Source organism: Gymnogyps californianus, chromosome 6, assembly GCF_018139145.2.
Source record: "Gymnogyps californianus isolate 813 chromosome 6, ASM1813914v2, whole genome shotgun sequence".
NCBI lineage: Eukaryota > Metazoa > Chordata > Aves > Accipitriformes > Cathartidae > Gymnogyps > Gymnogyps californianus.
In genome coordinates, this window is record NC_059476.1 from 21,548,608 (window position 1) to 21,564,680 (window position 16,073).

Consider the following 16,073-nt stretch of genomic DNA (forward strand, 5'->3'; position numbering starts at 1 on the left):
TGTCCTACAATAAGTAATAACCAGAAATTTGGACTGAAGCCCAAATTCAGTAATAATTTATGTTTCATTAACTTCCCTGGAGTTTTAACCTTCATTATCCCTGCTACTGACTTTATTATTAAAAATAAAGAGTCAGGCAAAATTATCTTACTATAGATAGATCTAACCCTAAAGGTTGTTAATAAGTTATTTTACTGTAGAACAAAAAGAACAGATACTACTCCTGGTGCCCTATATCCCCTCTTACATATTTCCTACGTATTTCCTACATTATGTTCTACAACAAAACACAAGCACAGGTCACAATAGTTCCTTTGTATAGATGTCTCTAATTCCATAAGAAAACATTATTTGTTTTTTTTCTTTTTCATATATACGCTGTTATTAAGGGTGTGTAACACTATTTATATCACAATGATTTTAGCAGGAAGCTTAGATCTGCAGTTTAAAATCTTGAATGCCTTGCTCTAACTATAGGGAGACTTTCTCCAAGTCCTGGCTTGCAATGCTTTGACTTGAGCTATTTAAGAAGAAAAAAAAAGACTCTACTTGGCAAGAGCTTTAATTAGCAGAAATTTCCACGCTAGGAATATTATTCTGCATGAGCAGAAATTGCATAGCTCTTGCCTCTAGATGCCTTAGAGATGCCATTGATTGGCCATATTCAGAACAGGGGAATTATGTGACCCAGTGCTAATTTGAATTCCTTTACCAAACACATTTTTATTTCATCATCTCAGCTGCATAAAAGAGTCAAAGTACCAGAGCTTTAAAGACTTTGAATTCCTGCTGTTCTGCAATAAAATAAGGCAAGAAATATTAGCCATCCCTGGTTGATTCTTTAATTCTTTCCCAACAATGTCAAAGTATCAGTGTCCTACAGGTTTTAGTGCAGGTTAAAGACTGATACAAAGTGTATGCCTGAATAGGAGTTTGGAGTGAGTTAAGGAGAGAGAGAACATTTTAATGGGACATTGGTCCAAAATAGCCCAGCTTGTTCCTACCTCCTGCTGCCTCTTCCTCCTTTTCACAGGACCTTGATTGTATAGAAACAGTACAGACAAAAACCACAAACAACAAAAGGTTCGCTCACACCCCCAGTGGAGGTCATGAGCATGCTACCATGGAGAAAAAAAAAAAAAAGCATCAAAGGATGGTTTGGCTTATTTATAAGCAAAGATTAATTAATAGGAGGTTTCATACTTTAGCAACGTACATTTGGGCAAATTTGTATTTGCAAATTGTTCGTTTCATACATTCAAGGGGCACAGAGCAATGTGGCCTGGTGCTAATTTTAAAAATGAATCAAACCTTTCTTTGCCATGATCCAAAAACTACAAACTTGTGGTTCAGAGGCTTTCAATAGTATCTGCTCAGATTTGACACTCCAAGGTTAAAAAATCACAAAAGAGTTGTGTTATACACAGCAACAGTAGCTTTTTCCAACAATTTTTCAATTATTGCATTGTATACTCTCCAAGAAAAGTAACTGTCTTGGCTACTGGAGGACAAGCTTTAAAAAAGAAGGCAGAATGAACAAATTCCCTTAAAATATACCACTCTCCTTATAGGTTGTCTTTAAAACTGCTATTCATTATAGCAGCATTTATACCCGCTGGGTGACTATAAACTATGATTCAGAACTACCTGTGTCACATGATGAATAAGCGCAACATGCACCATTCACTTTTAAATCAACCCCCTCCGACCTAAGCCATGTAAATCCTTCAGAAATTCACGCCAGTATTCTCCTCCTTCAGATCACACATAGAAATAGCCCAATGAAGAAAGTTTACCCATGCACAGCCCCTTTAACCCCTACTATTTAAGTATCTGCTTGGAATTATCAGTGACCCTTGTTGCACTCTTGGCTATCTCACACTGGGTCTTCCAGAGTGTGGACCCACCGGGGACTTCTCTTTTCTCCGGGATCCTTGAAACAAACACTATTTAGAGCGCTGCCTTTCCAAGACAGCACTGTCAGCTCCGCCGATCGAAACAGAAATGACCCTTCCACTTCTTTCTGCACATATGTGCACACCCTTTCCTTCTCATGCTGTCCCTGCCATGCACCCACTCTCCCGTCCTTTCCCACCGCCTGCCTGCCCGCTTGTTATCTATTTGCTTCTATCTTTTAGAAATTATTTTCAACCCGCCCCCCCCCGCGCTGGCGCAGGCAGCCAAGGTGCCGTCCTGCCGCAGCGCTCGCTGCCACAGCGGCGGCGGTGACATGTGTCTCCAATCAGCGGCTGTGCGCTAATTAATTTAGATCCTTTCCCCGCTACGCTTTAAAGAGCGGGGAAGCCCCACGTTAGAGGAATGCAGCGTCCCCTCCCGCGAGTTTCCCCCGCAGCCGGACCCCTAGCGCTGCCCCCGCTCCCCGCTGTAGCCGCGCTCCACCGCCCCCGGGCCGCAGCTCCTCAGCCCCGGGCCCGGGGATTGGCCCGGCGGAGGCGGCATCGGCGGCGGCGGCGGAGCGGGGGGCCGCCCCCACCATCCCTCCTCCCTCCCCGGCTCCGCCGCCCCCTCGCCCCGGTGCGGCAGGGCCAACCGGGAGACCCAGACGCAGGCAGCGACCGAGCTGCCGCCGCTCCGCGCCCGGTCGCCCCGCAGCATCCCCGCCGATGGCCGGCCGCCTGACCTGCTGCCTCCTGCTGTGGGCCCTGGGCCCTGGGGGCTGCCGCTCGCCTGCGGGGGAGGGCGCCGGCAGCCAGCCCGCCTGCCCCGTCCAGCCGCCGGCCGCCCGGGAGTCGTCCTCCCCCGGCCGCGACCCCCGCGGGGGCTCTTCACCGCCCCCTGCGCTGGGCAGCATCGCTCAGGACATGGTAGCTGTCCACATGCTTAAGCTCTACGAGAAGTACAACCGGGAAGGGAGCCGGCCCGGCGACGGCAACACGGTCCGCAGCTTCAAAGCCAGGCCGGGTAAGACGGGCCGGGCGCGGGGGGCACCGCCGGAGCCCCCTCGCTCCTCTTTCGCTTTAAAGTGACGGGTTTGCGCCGAGGTTGTCAGTGACTGCGGGGGGTGTCACGCTGGGTGAATACTGGGGGGACCCTCGCTAACTACACGGACACGGTGTCTCCCCTCCGCTCTGCCGTCGGCTTCCCACCTCCCCCGGCTCCCTTCCCTCCCCCGAGAGTATCTGCAGCGAGGTATCTCCCTTCAGAAAGCCTCCGTTGCCGCGGATGCAGACCATTGGCAAAATAAGCGCTGTTCCCAGTGCACATCGCTCTGGGTCGAAAGATCTTTTCAGAGGTACTTGGAGCATAAAACTAGTAGCGAGTGCTCCAGCCGCAGGTCCTCTCCGGCTCTACTCGCAGGCTCACAAGTTTCTGTTAGGAAGAGTGCCGCCTACGGGACCGCCTAATACTGCTCGGGATCTTAAATTCGTTGCACTGCTTAAACCTGAGAAGTCAGATGTCTGACCTCCCTCTCCCCAGCTTTACTTGGCTTGATTATGAGGGTGGAAGAGCATATATACTGTGTCAAAACGATACTTTCATTATCCCAGTCTCACTTCAAAATAATAAAGAGGAGGTTGGCAGAGTTAATACTCTTCAAATTTGTCATCCTCTTCCAAGGAAATCCAAACTATCTTTTCTGGAAAATGTCTTCCTTCTTTGGTTTACTCTTACAGACTATAACTAAGATCGTAGCTCTTAAAATAAGAACTATATCAGTTTCTAGAATATAATTTTGGTTACACTGCCAGAAATATTCATTTTTTATGGGCATATCTGATAGATGAATTCAAAATTTGCTTTTGTGAGTTTCAAGCTATTTCTCCTACATTTAAGTCTCACGTATAGAATACAATGCAGCATACAGCATTTTAGGGAATGGTTACTGTAATATTGCACAATAATTCATATTCTCTAGTGCACCCCAACTTAATTTCTATCCTATGTCAAATGTAACATTAAAAAGTAATCATATTCAAGGAGGAGGAGATCCCATGGAAGGGCAAGTGGCCAATGAAAATGTCTAGAAATACAGGAGTTAGGATGTAAAGCAATTGCAGACATTTAGGAGAGAACTAAATTATCATGCTCTAGATCATTAGCTAGCAGCTGCTAACTAATAGGGGTTAGGAAGGAACTTCCACTGTGGATGGTTAGTCCATGACTTCCTGCTATCCCTTATTTTTCTGTGAACTGAGCAGCCGATACCCAAGTAAGGGCCTGGACCACAAGAGTGATTTGGGAAGAATGCAAGAATTGCACTATATTCTTTTTCTTCATTTTTCAGTTAATCTGCTGAACAAGTTACTTGTATCTAAGTGGTTCAAATTCTGGTTTAAAACACTAGAATAGCAGCATTTTCTACCCACGGATAGACTGTACTGACCAATTACAAATCAATATTATTTTGCTCATCTGTCAGATCATGAAACCAAGGCAGAGATGCCTGGAAGTAACTTGCCTTTCCATGCAATGGAAATACAGCACACCTATGTCCAAAACTCCTGTCTCCCGTGTCCCATCTGTGTACCTTCTTTACTGGATCCCATCTCTCCCCAGTAACATGGCATGAAAGCAGAAGCTCCTCTGCAATGTTCCTTTGTTATGACAATAAATTGTATTTCTTTGTAATTCATCAACCTAGTGATGAACAATCTGAAATGAACCACAGAATGACACAAGGTGAGGAAGGGGAGAAGAACCTTATCTGGCAGTATGTTTTTCTTTATCTCCTCCAAGAAATTCTACTGTTTTCTTCTGAAAGAAGAAATTGGCATATTTTTCTAACAAAACATGTGGAATGTCCGTTCTTTATAAAATACAGATGATAATTCTGATCCTATTGAGATAGGCAAAACAGACTACACCTACAATAATTTCCTTTTCATTATCCCAAGCAATGGATTTACTACTTTTTTTTTTTAAAGCATGTACCTTTCAGAAAATCTGTAACCTTCTGTTCCTATGCTGCAGCTTAAAGCTGTTTGTTAGGGGACACTCAAGCATCAGTATGAGTTACAGTTGTCAAGATGAGGGCTCCACAGCTGCAAAATGTCAGTCCGGACTTAGTTTGCTCCTTTGTCATATGCATTATTGAGGTCTCCTCAACTACACAGTTGTATCGCCCTCCTACATATCCCTTGCAGGGTATAGATGGTGTTGACTGGGTTATTGACTATGTAATATTTCTCCATATTCAATGTGAGGCACTTGCTATATATATATGCATGTGCTATTTGCACATGCTCCAGATACAACTTCTTCATGTTCCTCTCACAGTACATATCACTTCAGGAAGAGTGCTTCACAAACATCTGATCACCTCCTCTCAGCTCACCTCTAAGTGTGTTCACAAGAGTTCATTGTTTCTCTGAGAAGGAGCTGAGAGACAGTCTACGAACTAATTTCTCAAGTTCTTTTTTTCTTTAGGTGCTTTCCAGTTTTCAGGGAACTTGTAGCTTTAGAAAACAGCACCAATTGACTGAAGTTAGTTACACAGTTAAGTCATAAGTGGTTTTTGACCAAATGTGAAATATTAAGTTATTGTCCAACTTCACGTAGGTTACTGAGATTGGGGGGAATTAGTCTTCATGGCAGCAATCTGCTGCCTAAGCCATGAAACTTCCCCAGATACTGAATCTTGCAGCTCAGGCTCATTCCCTGAAGACCATCCATCCTCTGTGCTAAACAAAGCAAAGGCCTTCGTGAATAGTAGAAAACAGCAGCCATTTAATTAAGACTATATCATAATGCATATGTGCAAGAAAACCAAATCAAGATTACCCAGGGAACTGTAATTCTGGCCTCTAGAGCCTTGCTTTAACATAATTTCATAGCTTAAAATATTTTAAATGAGGTTCTCTGAATATTTCTCTCTCACAAATGTGTTATCAGAAATATCATGTAAATCTGTTTTGCTAGTCTTCATTTACTGCAATGCAACATTCTCCTATGTGGATTACATACTAAAGGCTAATATTTTCTTTCCTTGGCCACTTGCCTTTTTTTTCCTCTACCAATCTCTTGTGTGTATCCTCCACACATCTTGCCTGTTTTCCTAACTTGAAGCTATCTACAGCGATCAGAGGTAGATATAATCAGTAAAATATTAACAGCTTTAATGTATACAGCTAGGACAGTTCAACTCAGAGCAGACCTGGAATATGTAACAATGCTTGACTGACAGGTTCGTAAAAGCCTGAGCAATCTGATGCAATATGATAAATATGACTATGCTCCATCCAAAACTCATCTCCTCAATTCCTAAAAAGCCTGTACTTCCAGGCTTCTGGCTTGTCAGTAGCTGCAGATTCACAGATTCTTATTCTGTTCTACAAAGAATTTTGACTTTTGAAGCATTTGTTTCACTCTAGAATGCAGAATTAATTTAGATGAATTAAAACTCCCTTTCTCTGAGCTATCATTACAAGTTACCTTCCAATCTGAAATCCGGGGACTCTGGTGTTTGAAACACCTTTATTCCAGCGATGCGTATGCTTCATAGTCATATCTATGGAACTGATGGTGCTAGGAGCATTCTACTACCAAAAAAAACCATTAAAAATTTCAACTGTACACAGCTCAAGTGGGGAGAGGCAGTGGATAGACTTCTTTTTTTAAAAATGTGCCTTCTGAAAGGAACAAACATTAATAACAGCCTGGTGTTCTAAAGGAAGTACAACGATTATTCTCTTCCTTGGTCTGAAAAATAGGCTAGTAGCCTTGTGAATTTCTGTGTTTCAAGGACTTCAATAGAATCTACACTCTTAAGTTTTTTCATAGTATGAGCACCTGTGCATAAGACTAGTGTTGATTAAAAGTTTACTGATAGGAATCCTATCCTGAACTGACAGAAGCAAATGGGTTCTCATCACAGAATACTGTTTTTGTTAGCCTCTCTGCCACCTATGAAACCATTACGTGGGCACCAGTACAAGCTGTTCCACTTCACTGCATCGGAAAAAAATACAGATGGTGTAGATGGAAGTTGCATACTTGAACATTTATACTTTCAGACTATGTGGGCCTGGGATTACTGAACATCCTAACCTGCTGTGGTTTAGTCCAAAACGATGGTTCTATCCAGCATGAACTGGAAGACAGCAAGCACCAATTTAGTGAGATGTAGCACTATTAATTTCCATCTTTCAAATGAAACTGTGCTTAAAAGGAAGAACATTCTGACAAGTGGCAGTTAACAGTACTGCCTTTCTGTTGTTGCTGACACTTCTGTGGCTTATCATCCACAGTGCATTGAAAAAGAAACCTAAGTGTTTCTGGGAAGACTGGCTGTTGGGTTTGTTGTTTTTTGTTTGGTTTTGGGTTTTTTTCTCCCTGCTGCCAGAGAATTTCCAGGTATGTCAAAAAGGGCTGCCAGAGGGTTTGTCCACTTGGGTTAACTAAAGATGCAAATTTACCCACTGTAGTTCTTTGATGCATTCTAAGTCTGCTCTTGGGAGAACAGAAATCACTTCTTGGTTCTGCCACCACTGTCCCATACACTCTTGAGCTAGTGAAAAAAAAGCACAACATTTCACAATGAGAGACTGTGAAGGCATGGTCTTTTGAAAAAAAAGCACAACATTTCACAATGAGAGACTGTGAAGGCATGGTCTTTTGATTCTGGGATTACATTTTAACACACTAAGACAGGTTTCTGCTGTTTAAATAAACATGGTGTAAACAGTTATTAGTGTAAAATTGCTCATCTTCCTTGAGAGGAGGGTAGAGATGTAACCTGAGCACAAATTGTTCCACTAGCTAAAAAGAAGCTATATCAAATGGAGTTTGAATTTTAAGTCAGCTCCTATTCAACAGTAGTTGTCACTAACTTCAAGCAGATCAAAACACAAGTCTTAGAAACCAAGTAGGTTTCACAGTGCTTTAAACAAAGCTCCTACATGATGTATACTGGAAAGGAGGATTGCTCATAAAAGTAACGGCCCCCAAAACATGTCGCACTGCTTACTTCCAGCCCCCATGTGAAATGTCTCGTGCGCTGTTTATGGATGATGAACTTCATATGCTGTTGCCCACAGAGTTAGCACCCAGAGATCTTTCAGGAATCTTTGCAGTCAGCTTTAGATGAGACCATCTTGAATATTAGATGTAAACCTGGTTTTCAGCTAGTATACTGAGTAAGGTACCGTTCTGAGCTCTGCTATGGGCAAATTTGATAGCTTCTCTGAGCTTGACTTTGTTATAAATGAAATAGAAGCAAGGATTGCTTTTCTTGCCTGCCTGGAATAAAAGGCAGTCTGAAACTGAAAATCTCTGGGAAGAGTTTTATCCCTCATGTATACAGAAGGTGCCCAGTGTGTTGGACAGTCCCGATGTTATTGTAACATTGCTATTAAATATTGTTAGGGTTTTTTCCTCCTCTTATTCACCATAGTTTTAAGCTGAAGTGACAAGCTCACTATACTAAATGATTTGAAGTGGGTAAGTGAAAAGCCAAATTTGCTAATCCACTTATATGGGAATAAGGGCTTGACTACTATTATTGGTCTCAGATATTTATCCATGTTTTCCTTGCTCTCTTGCAGAATTCTTCGCCCAGAAGCCCTTGTACTGCTTCAATCTGACATCCATGCAGGATTCAGAGATGATCCTTGCTGCCACTTTTCACTTCTATGCTGACAAACGCCCTCGGCACCGGGAAGTGTTTTGTAAGCGGTCTAAGAACTCATCCTGCCGACTCCTTCACCAGCCTCCTATCCTGCAGCTCAACCTCATTTTCCAAAGCATTCACCAGAATTCTGCCTATGGACTAGTGAAAGGGAACATCACCGTGTTTCTTCAAAGGCGAGGGGCTTGGCATGCAAAGGACATTTCACACATCATAAAAGAATCAAAACGGGCTGGAGAGCTCATTCTCTGCGCTGAGCTTGATTCTGGGGAGAAACACCAGGACTTCCCTGAACAGGTCATCAGTCATTTACCCTATATACTAGTTTATGCCAATGATCTTGCAATCTCTGAACCTAACAGTGTGGCAGTCACCCTACAACGTTATGATCCATTCCCTTCCAACGATGGGGACCCAAATGTATCCCCTAATGCTTCTACTGATACCCGAGTGAGGAGGGATACGTACCTCTCTAGCTCTATTCAGAACAATGAGTTGCCAGAAGTAGATTATAACAGCAACAAATACAATAAACATGACATATGGGAGAATGCCTACAAGTCCTTGAAACCAAAAGCTTCACGCAAAGACCGAAGGAGAAAAGGGCAAGAAAATACAGAAACACTTATAAAGTCTCAGGTGCTAAATTTCGATGAGAAAACAATGAAGAAAGCAAGGCGAAAACAATGGAATGAGCCAAGGATTTGTTCAAGAAGATACATGAAAGTTGACTTTGCTGATATTGGCTGGAATGAATGGATCATATCTCCCAAATCATTTGATGCCTACTACTGTGCTGGGGCATGTGAATTTCCAATGCCCAAGGTAGTATGCCTTGTTGTTGTTGTCAGCTTGCAAGCAGTAGATCTACTGTTCTGCCTACACAACTACCTCTTTAGTTAGATTTTCCTTTAGATTTTTACCTTTTTCACTGTGTTCTGTTGCCTTGTTCAGCCTAAATAATTTAAGCAATATCGTTTCCATCAACTTATTCATCAGAGTTGCAAAAAGATTCCAAGTTATCTTTACATGTAATCTGAAGAATAAGAAAAATGTCTCAGGTTTATCTTACAATTTCTCATCTTCTATCTTCAAACCATAACACAAAGACTTATGCAGCTTATTAAAATATGGTTACACACACTACATCATCAAACTACTCTGTTGTGGTAGCAGAAGTATAAAGTATTATATGCTAATAATAAAACAAGCTACTGTATCAGAGTATTTCTGAATTCCACTGGTAATACCTTAGGAGAAAAATGCAAACTAGTGACACTGAGGTATTTTTAATTTTAAGAAACTGCTTGTCACTTGGAAAATAAGAATGCTAGTTAAGCTGATATTTGTGTCTCAAAATTCTCTGGTGCTTTTTTAATTTACTAAATTCTTAAAATTAAGATAATCCTGCTGGAACAAAAAAGTTGATTTACCTTATGTGGCTGGAAATGGCACATAGCTGTCTGTAACACTCTAAAGCTAGCGTTCTGAATTCCTCCTATAGAAGCAGTGTGAAAATTGCTAATAGAGAGGCAAACATGAACTCCTGCTCCAATGGAATTTCTCTTTGGCCCACTCCCACTCACTTGCTCTTTGGCAAGAAGTAGAAATTTTGGCAATCTTATGTAGCGAGAGAATTATCGGCATTTTATAGGGCTTTCAAGTAATGGGGGAGGGGAGGATTTGAAGCACTGCATAGCCTGCATGTTTAGAAACTGTAATTATTTTGCAATTCTACCTACAAACGGCCTGATTATTTATTCTACTGACATTTTTGCATGTGGTCACTGTCGTGGTTTAACCCCAGCTGGCACTAAGCACCACGCAGCTGCTCGCTCACTCCCCCCCACCCAGTGGGATGGGGGAGAGAATCGGAAAAAAAAAACCTCGTGGGTTGAGATAAAGACAGTTTAATAGGACAGAAAAGAATGAAAAATAATGATAATAATATGACAATAGTAATACTAAAAGAATTAGACTATACAAAGCAAGTGATGCACAATGCAATTGCTCACCACTTGCCAACCGATGCCCGAGCAGCAATCCACCCCTCCCAGCCAACTCCCCCAGTTTATATACTGGGCATGATGTCATATGGTATAGAATAGCTCTTTGGTCAGTTTGGGTCAGCTGTCCTGGCTGTGTCCCCTCCCAACTTCTTGTGCCCCTCCAGCCTTCTTGCTGGCTGGCCACAAGAAGCTGAAAAACCCTTGACTTAGTATAAACACTACTTAGCAACAACTAAAAACATCAGTGTGTTATCAATATTATTTTCCTACTAAATCCAAAACACTGCACTATACCAGCTACTAGGAAGAAAATTAACTCTGTCCTAGCCGAAACCAGGACAGTCACTCAGCACATAAATAATAGATAGTGTTTTACAGCACAGAATTTCAAAGCTCTGAGACAGGAATCTGCTCTATCTTACATACAGGGAGATTGATGTATGGTTTTGTTGAAATAAGTAGTATGATTTCAGGAAGAGTAGATATGCAGGCTAGTTTAAGTCCAGGAACAGTGGAAATCCAGACATCACGGTAGGGTGTTAAAATCTGACCACATGTTCTTGTGTAGCTGGCCAATGCTGAACCATGTATACATAAATTGACACATGGTCTGGTAAAAATTAAAGCTTGCACAAGGCTCACATACAACTTCACTTTGTTGTTGTAGTATAAAGAGATCATGCAACACAATCACCATTTAACTTATCCAAAACAAAACACAGCCTGGGACCATGGATCCTCTGCCATAGACCCACAGTCTAATGCACCGTTCATACATACCAAAGCAAAAAAAAAAAAAAAAAAAAAAAGAAGATACATTTAACACACCTGGCTTCTTGTGAGCAAAACAGCATGACACAGAAGCTGACAGAACAAAAGGAGAGTGGATCCGTTTCTAGCTGGAATAGTTAAATAAGCTTATATTGCTGACTTATTTAATGTCTTATCTAGAAATATTACTTGCTATATAATAAAGATTCCCTCGTAAATCAAAAACACTTACTTCAGTTCTCATTTTTGATACTTGTTTTCTAGATAAATTAATGTGGCTGCACTAGCATCTTGGTGCCAAAAACCCCAAAACAAACAAAAAAAACAAACAGAGAAATTTAAAACTAAATCACAGATACACTGATTTGGGGACTTTTGGTTTGACACACTCTTTGATTGGGTTTGATTTGGAAGAGGTCTACTTTTTGTTAGCTTCATATTTTTAAGAGGGGAAAAAAAATAGAGGCAGATTCATAGTTGTAACTTTTTTAAATGACTGTTTCCAAATGAACAGAGATAACTAGGACATCAGCATGAAAGAAGCTTCAGGTCAGAGCACAAGAATTGCTAAATATTATGGAGGGAGAAATAGCTTTTGTTCTTGCATATATACCCTAAGTCAGGAAAGCATGCATATGATCTTGGCACTCCTAAATCAAAGGCCAGATTAGGGCTATTCATGAAGATGGTCTACACAGTCAACCTGTGTTGGACAACAGATACCTTATTTCCAAGGTACTCTTTTAGAACTGTGGAGATAGAATTATATATCTGGCATGCTGAGAATCATCACATTGTATGATTATTTTTTTTAAAGTATTGGTACATCACTCTGCACATCTACTTTAGTAACTGCAATTCTTGATCTCGATACAAAACAAATGGTATCATTTGTATCATGATATCAGATTTGTATCATCTGGTACAAATGTTGTCATAGCAAGTTCACCTACCTTACTGCTGAAGTTCTTATTCCCTGAATTGTCAGCGGGAAGACTAGCTTATATGGTTAATAATGGCTGGCTCCACTGCCGCATTTGCCAAATAAATGCTAGTCCTACGTGTGGTAGAAGTAGGTGGGAACATGTCCTTTCCCTGGTCTACAGTAATTAGTATTCTCTTGATTTCATCCTTGTATCAGTACATGAGTTTCATTCTGAGAGTTGAATTCAAAGCTGAAAACAAAACTTTCCTGAAGCTAAGAAGTATCGCTTATTAAGATGGGGGGGGGGGGGGAGGGGGTTGAGGGGCAAATTCCTGATAAAACAGACTTTAAAAGGGGTGTAAGCCAGGCAGAAGGAGAGGGTCTAAAGTATTTCAAACCTGCTGTTCAATTGCTTTTTGGCTACATCACCATCCTTCTATTTTTTGAGGCCCAAAGTGTTCCTGAGCTAGGATTGTCCTAGAGGTTAAGTAAGAGCAGAACCTGGCCTGCTGTGTATAACTTAGTAGCCAGCATTTAAAACATTAGCACTTCCCCAGTACCATCACTACTGGGCATTCAACTCATTATTTCAAGCTTTCCACTTTAGCACATCGGTACAAAGGCTAATGTGAAGCCTAGCCCATGATCACTGAACACTCGTGCCAGGTTTCCAGAAGGGCTGGAAAATTCGGAGCCTGGCTGGATGTGGGATGGGTGTGCTGTCTGGCTCTGCTGTGGATGTAGGGCTCAGGCAGCCAGATTCTGTACAGAGTAATAGTCCATAATAAGCATTTTTCTCTATAAGCATTTTTGTGCATAGTATATACACTTGCAGGCATTAGAAACCTAATTAGTGCTGTTGTCTTGGTAGACAGCTGTTCACGCTAGACTTTGCTCACATCTGTTTGTTCCTTGCAGATATTAGAGACTGCACAGCTGGAGAAGATCCTAGTAGGATCTTCTGCGGGTTCATACCCAGGAATCCTGTAAGTCAGTAACTGGCACTGAGGGCAATGATGGCTATCCGCTACAGGGCATCAACAAATTCTGTTTCAGTAGCACATTAGGATCTGGGACTGTTTCAAATAACAATATGAAATAATAAGGTGCTAGGAACACTTCAGGAGTTTTTTCATAAAGGTTAAAGTAAGAACTTGATTCTAGAAGCTCTAGTTCTTTGAATTTCTAAACTCTGCAGTTGCTTAAACACACAAAAGCTACTTCTGTCTCTCTCCTGCTGTCCAGATTTGCTGACATGGCCAATGTGGGTAGAAGCTTATTTCTACTTCACATAGCAGCTGTGAGACTAATTCACTGCTGCTTGTCTGTGGACAGCTTTGAAATCTAAAGATGAAGGGTGGCATGAGAGAGCAAGCTGTTGCTAATTATGCCAACACATGCTAATTACAGAAAGGCACTTTCCAGGATTGGTCACTTGTTGAGACTTGGCCATAGGGATACTGTCTTGAAGCCCCAAAGGATCAAGGACAGATTTCACAGTTCCTCCTTGTAATGGCTCAAATGAGGTCACTTTAGTTAAGGAACATCTGAAAGCCTTAATAGCAATTAAGGTTTGGATCTGATTTGCTGATATATTACACTCAAAGCAAATGTATCAAAACTGAATTATCCTAAAAAATAGCTCCTTTGTTATACCCATGGACTACATAACTTTTCATGTTGAAATGAAAAATCATGTTTTGCATACACTCAATTATTATTCGAAAAATAGAGAAGATATAGGAGACTAATTCTTCTCACTTGAAGTATCTGCTTCCATATGGAGGCGCACGAAGTCCCTATTTGTTGTCCCACAGATGTCATTTTCCACCCAATATACAGTTATGTACCAGTAGTGATGAAAGATTTCATGTGCCACATATACAAGATCTGTGCAGAAAACTTGTGAAACTAGCAAAAAGCCTGATATGACTAACACAATTTTCCTACTGTTACTGTACTCATTTGGTGGGACAGTATTCAAGCATGACAACTGAACAGGAGTCACTGAAGCTTCAGCCTCAGTGGTGGGTTGCATGTCATACTACTGCCTCATGTAACTGGAGCACATGCTCATGCTATGCTGAGGCAATGACAAAGAAAGGCTGTCATTCCATCACCAGTAAACCTCTGCTTGACTGTATGTACCTCAAGCAACAGAAGTGATGAAAACTGTTTAGTACTATTCAGTTGCTCAGACTACAAGGGTCAAGTGTAGCTTGTGAATAAAGGCTAAAAAAAGAAGTTAAATGTAACTACTAAACAGTATACTATTTACATATTTTAACTTTTTCCTTTTCTTATTCTTACTGCTGTTATGCCTAATGGCTCCCTCCCTTTCTCAAATATTTTTCCTTGTGTTGTATACTGCATCCAAAAATCAATAGTAGAAATAAAATCGTGGCTCAGTACCCCGAACAGTATATAGGTGTAAAGCTGCTGTGAAACCTCACTTCATACTTTCCTGCCCTCCCAGCCTTTTGTTTTCTTCTCCCACTTTGAGGCTAGCTCGGGGCAGGGAAAGCCTGGTGAGGAAGGCAGAGGGAAGCAGACAAGACTACAGGTATGAGGTACTTGTTTGTCATGGGGTTATGATCAGAAAGGCTCTGTCAGGTTGGTTGACTATTCTAGACTAACTCCCCCCTGTGGACACTACTTCTGGAGCGCTCTGCTCTTTTAAAAGAGAGTAATTACTCCAGGAAAAAGTAACTGATTCCAGGTTAGCGTACATGAAGAGAAATACTACTGGAACATAAGGATAGTTATTTTGGAAACACTTACAGTAGCCAATTTTCCAAGTCAGACAAGACTTTAAGAAAACAAAAGATAGCATCTTATGACTGAGAAGTGTGCCCCACCTTAGTCCTCTTCTCCTGCATGCCTGCCTCCAGCATCTGGTAGGTGCAGTCAGGGACATTCTTTCTTCAGGCTACTGACTGCTGGCTGTGTCACCAGTGCCCTCCTCTGGTATTTATGAAGGCAGCATAAGAAACACAAAATACCTGTTGGATACACCCTGCGCAGGAAAGCTGTGAGGGACTGACTATGCTGCATGGCCCTGTGACTCAATCACATATATTCACTTTTTTGAGAAATAAAAAAACATAATTGTTGTCATTTTCCAAGTCCATCTGGGAAAGTGACTGCTCATAAATGAACCGATAACTATTTCCTTCTCTGTTCCAGATTGTCCGGCCATCAAATCATGCTACAATCCAGAGCATCGTAAAAGCAGTAGGAATCATTCCCGGCATCCCAGAACCCTGCTGCGTTCCTGACAAAATGAGCTCACTCAGTGTCCTGTTCTTAGATGAGAACAAAAATGTTGTTTTAAAGGTATATCCCAATATGTCAGTTGAAACTTGCGCCTGCCGATAAGTTCATACAAACACGTCTTTAACGAGACCCACGCATCCTGCCCAACTACACTGGGAAAGTTGTAAATGGGAAATGAATCCACTTGTGTTGATGAATGAATGCAAGCCTACAATTCCTCTACAGAAAGCATGCGGAGAGGCTAAAATGATACACATGCTCACCTGGAAGGATATGTCTTACTGTCGTCATTTGTCTTTCATATTCATCTTCCAGGAATTCAGTACTTTTACAAGTATCTTCCTAACCCACCTAGCCAAGATACCTGGTGTTTAGAGAGAAATTTAAGTGTAAAGTTTTCCATAATCAAAGGACTAAAATATGTTTTTATATGCTATTTTTCTGACTATTTTATCTCTTCAGTTAACCAAGAAGATGGGAAGTGAACTTGCAAAGGCAGGCTTAT

The 16,073-nt window shown here is 41.5% G+C and overlaps 1 protein-coding gene across 1 annotated transcript; it reads left to right on the top strand.

The window, feature by feature from the left end:
- Positions 1 to 2,529: 2,529 nt before the first annotated feature.
- Positions 2,530 to 15,671, top strand: GDF10 (growth differentiation factor 10). Its single transcript, XM_050899199.1, has 3 exons — positions 2,530 to 2,922; positions 8,505 to 9,412; positions 15,479 to 15,671. The coding sequence occupies exons 1-3, from the start codon at positions 2,625 to 2,627 to the stop codon at positions 15,668 to 15,670; spliced, it is 1,398 nt and encodes a 465-aa protein (XP_050755156.1). The 5' UTR covers positions 2,530 to 2,624; the 3' UTR covers position 15,671.
- Positions 15,672 to 16,073: the final 402 nt, after the last annotated feature.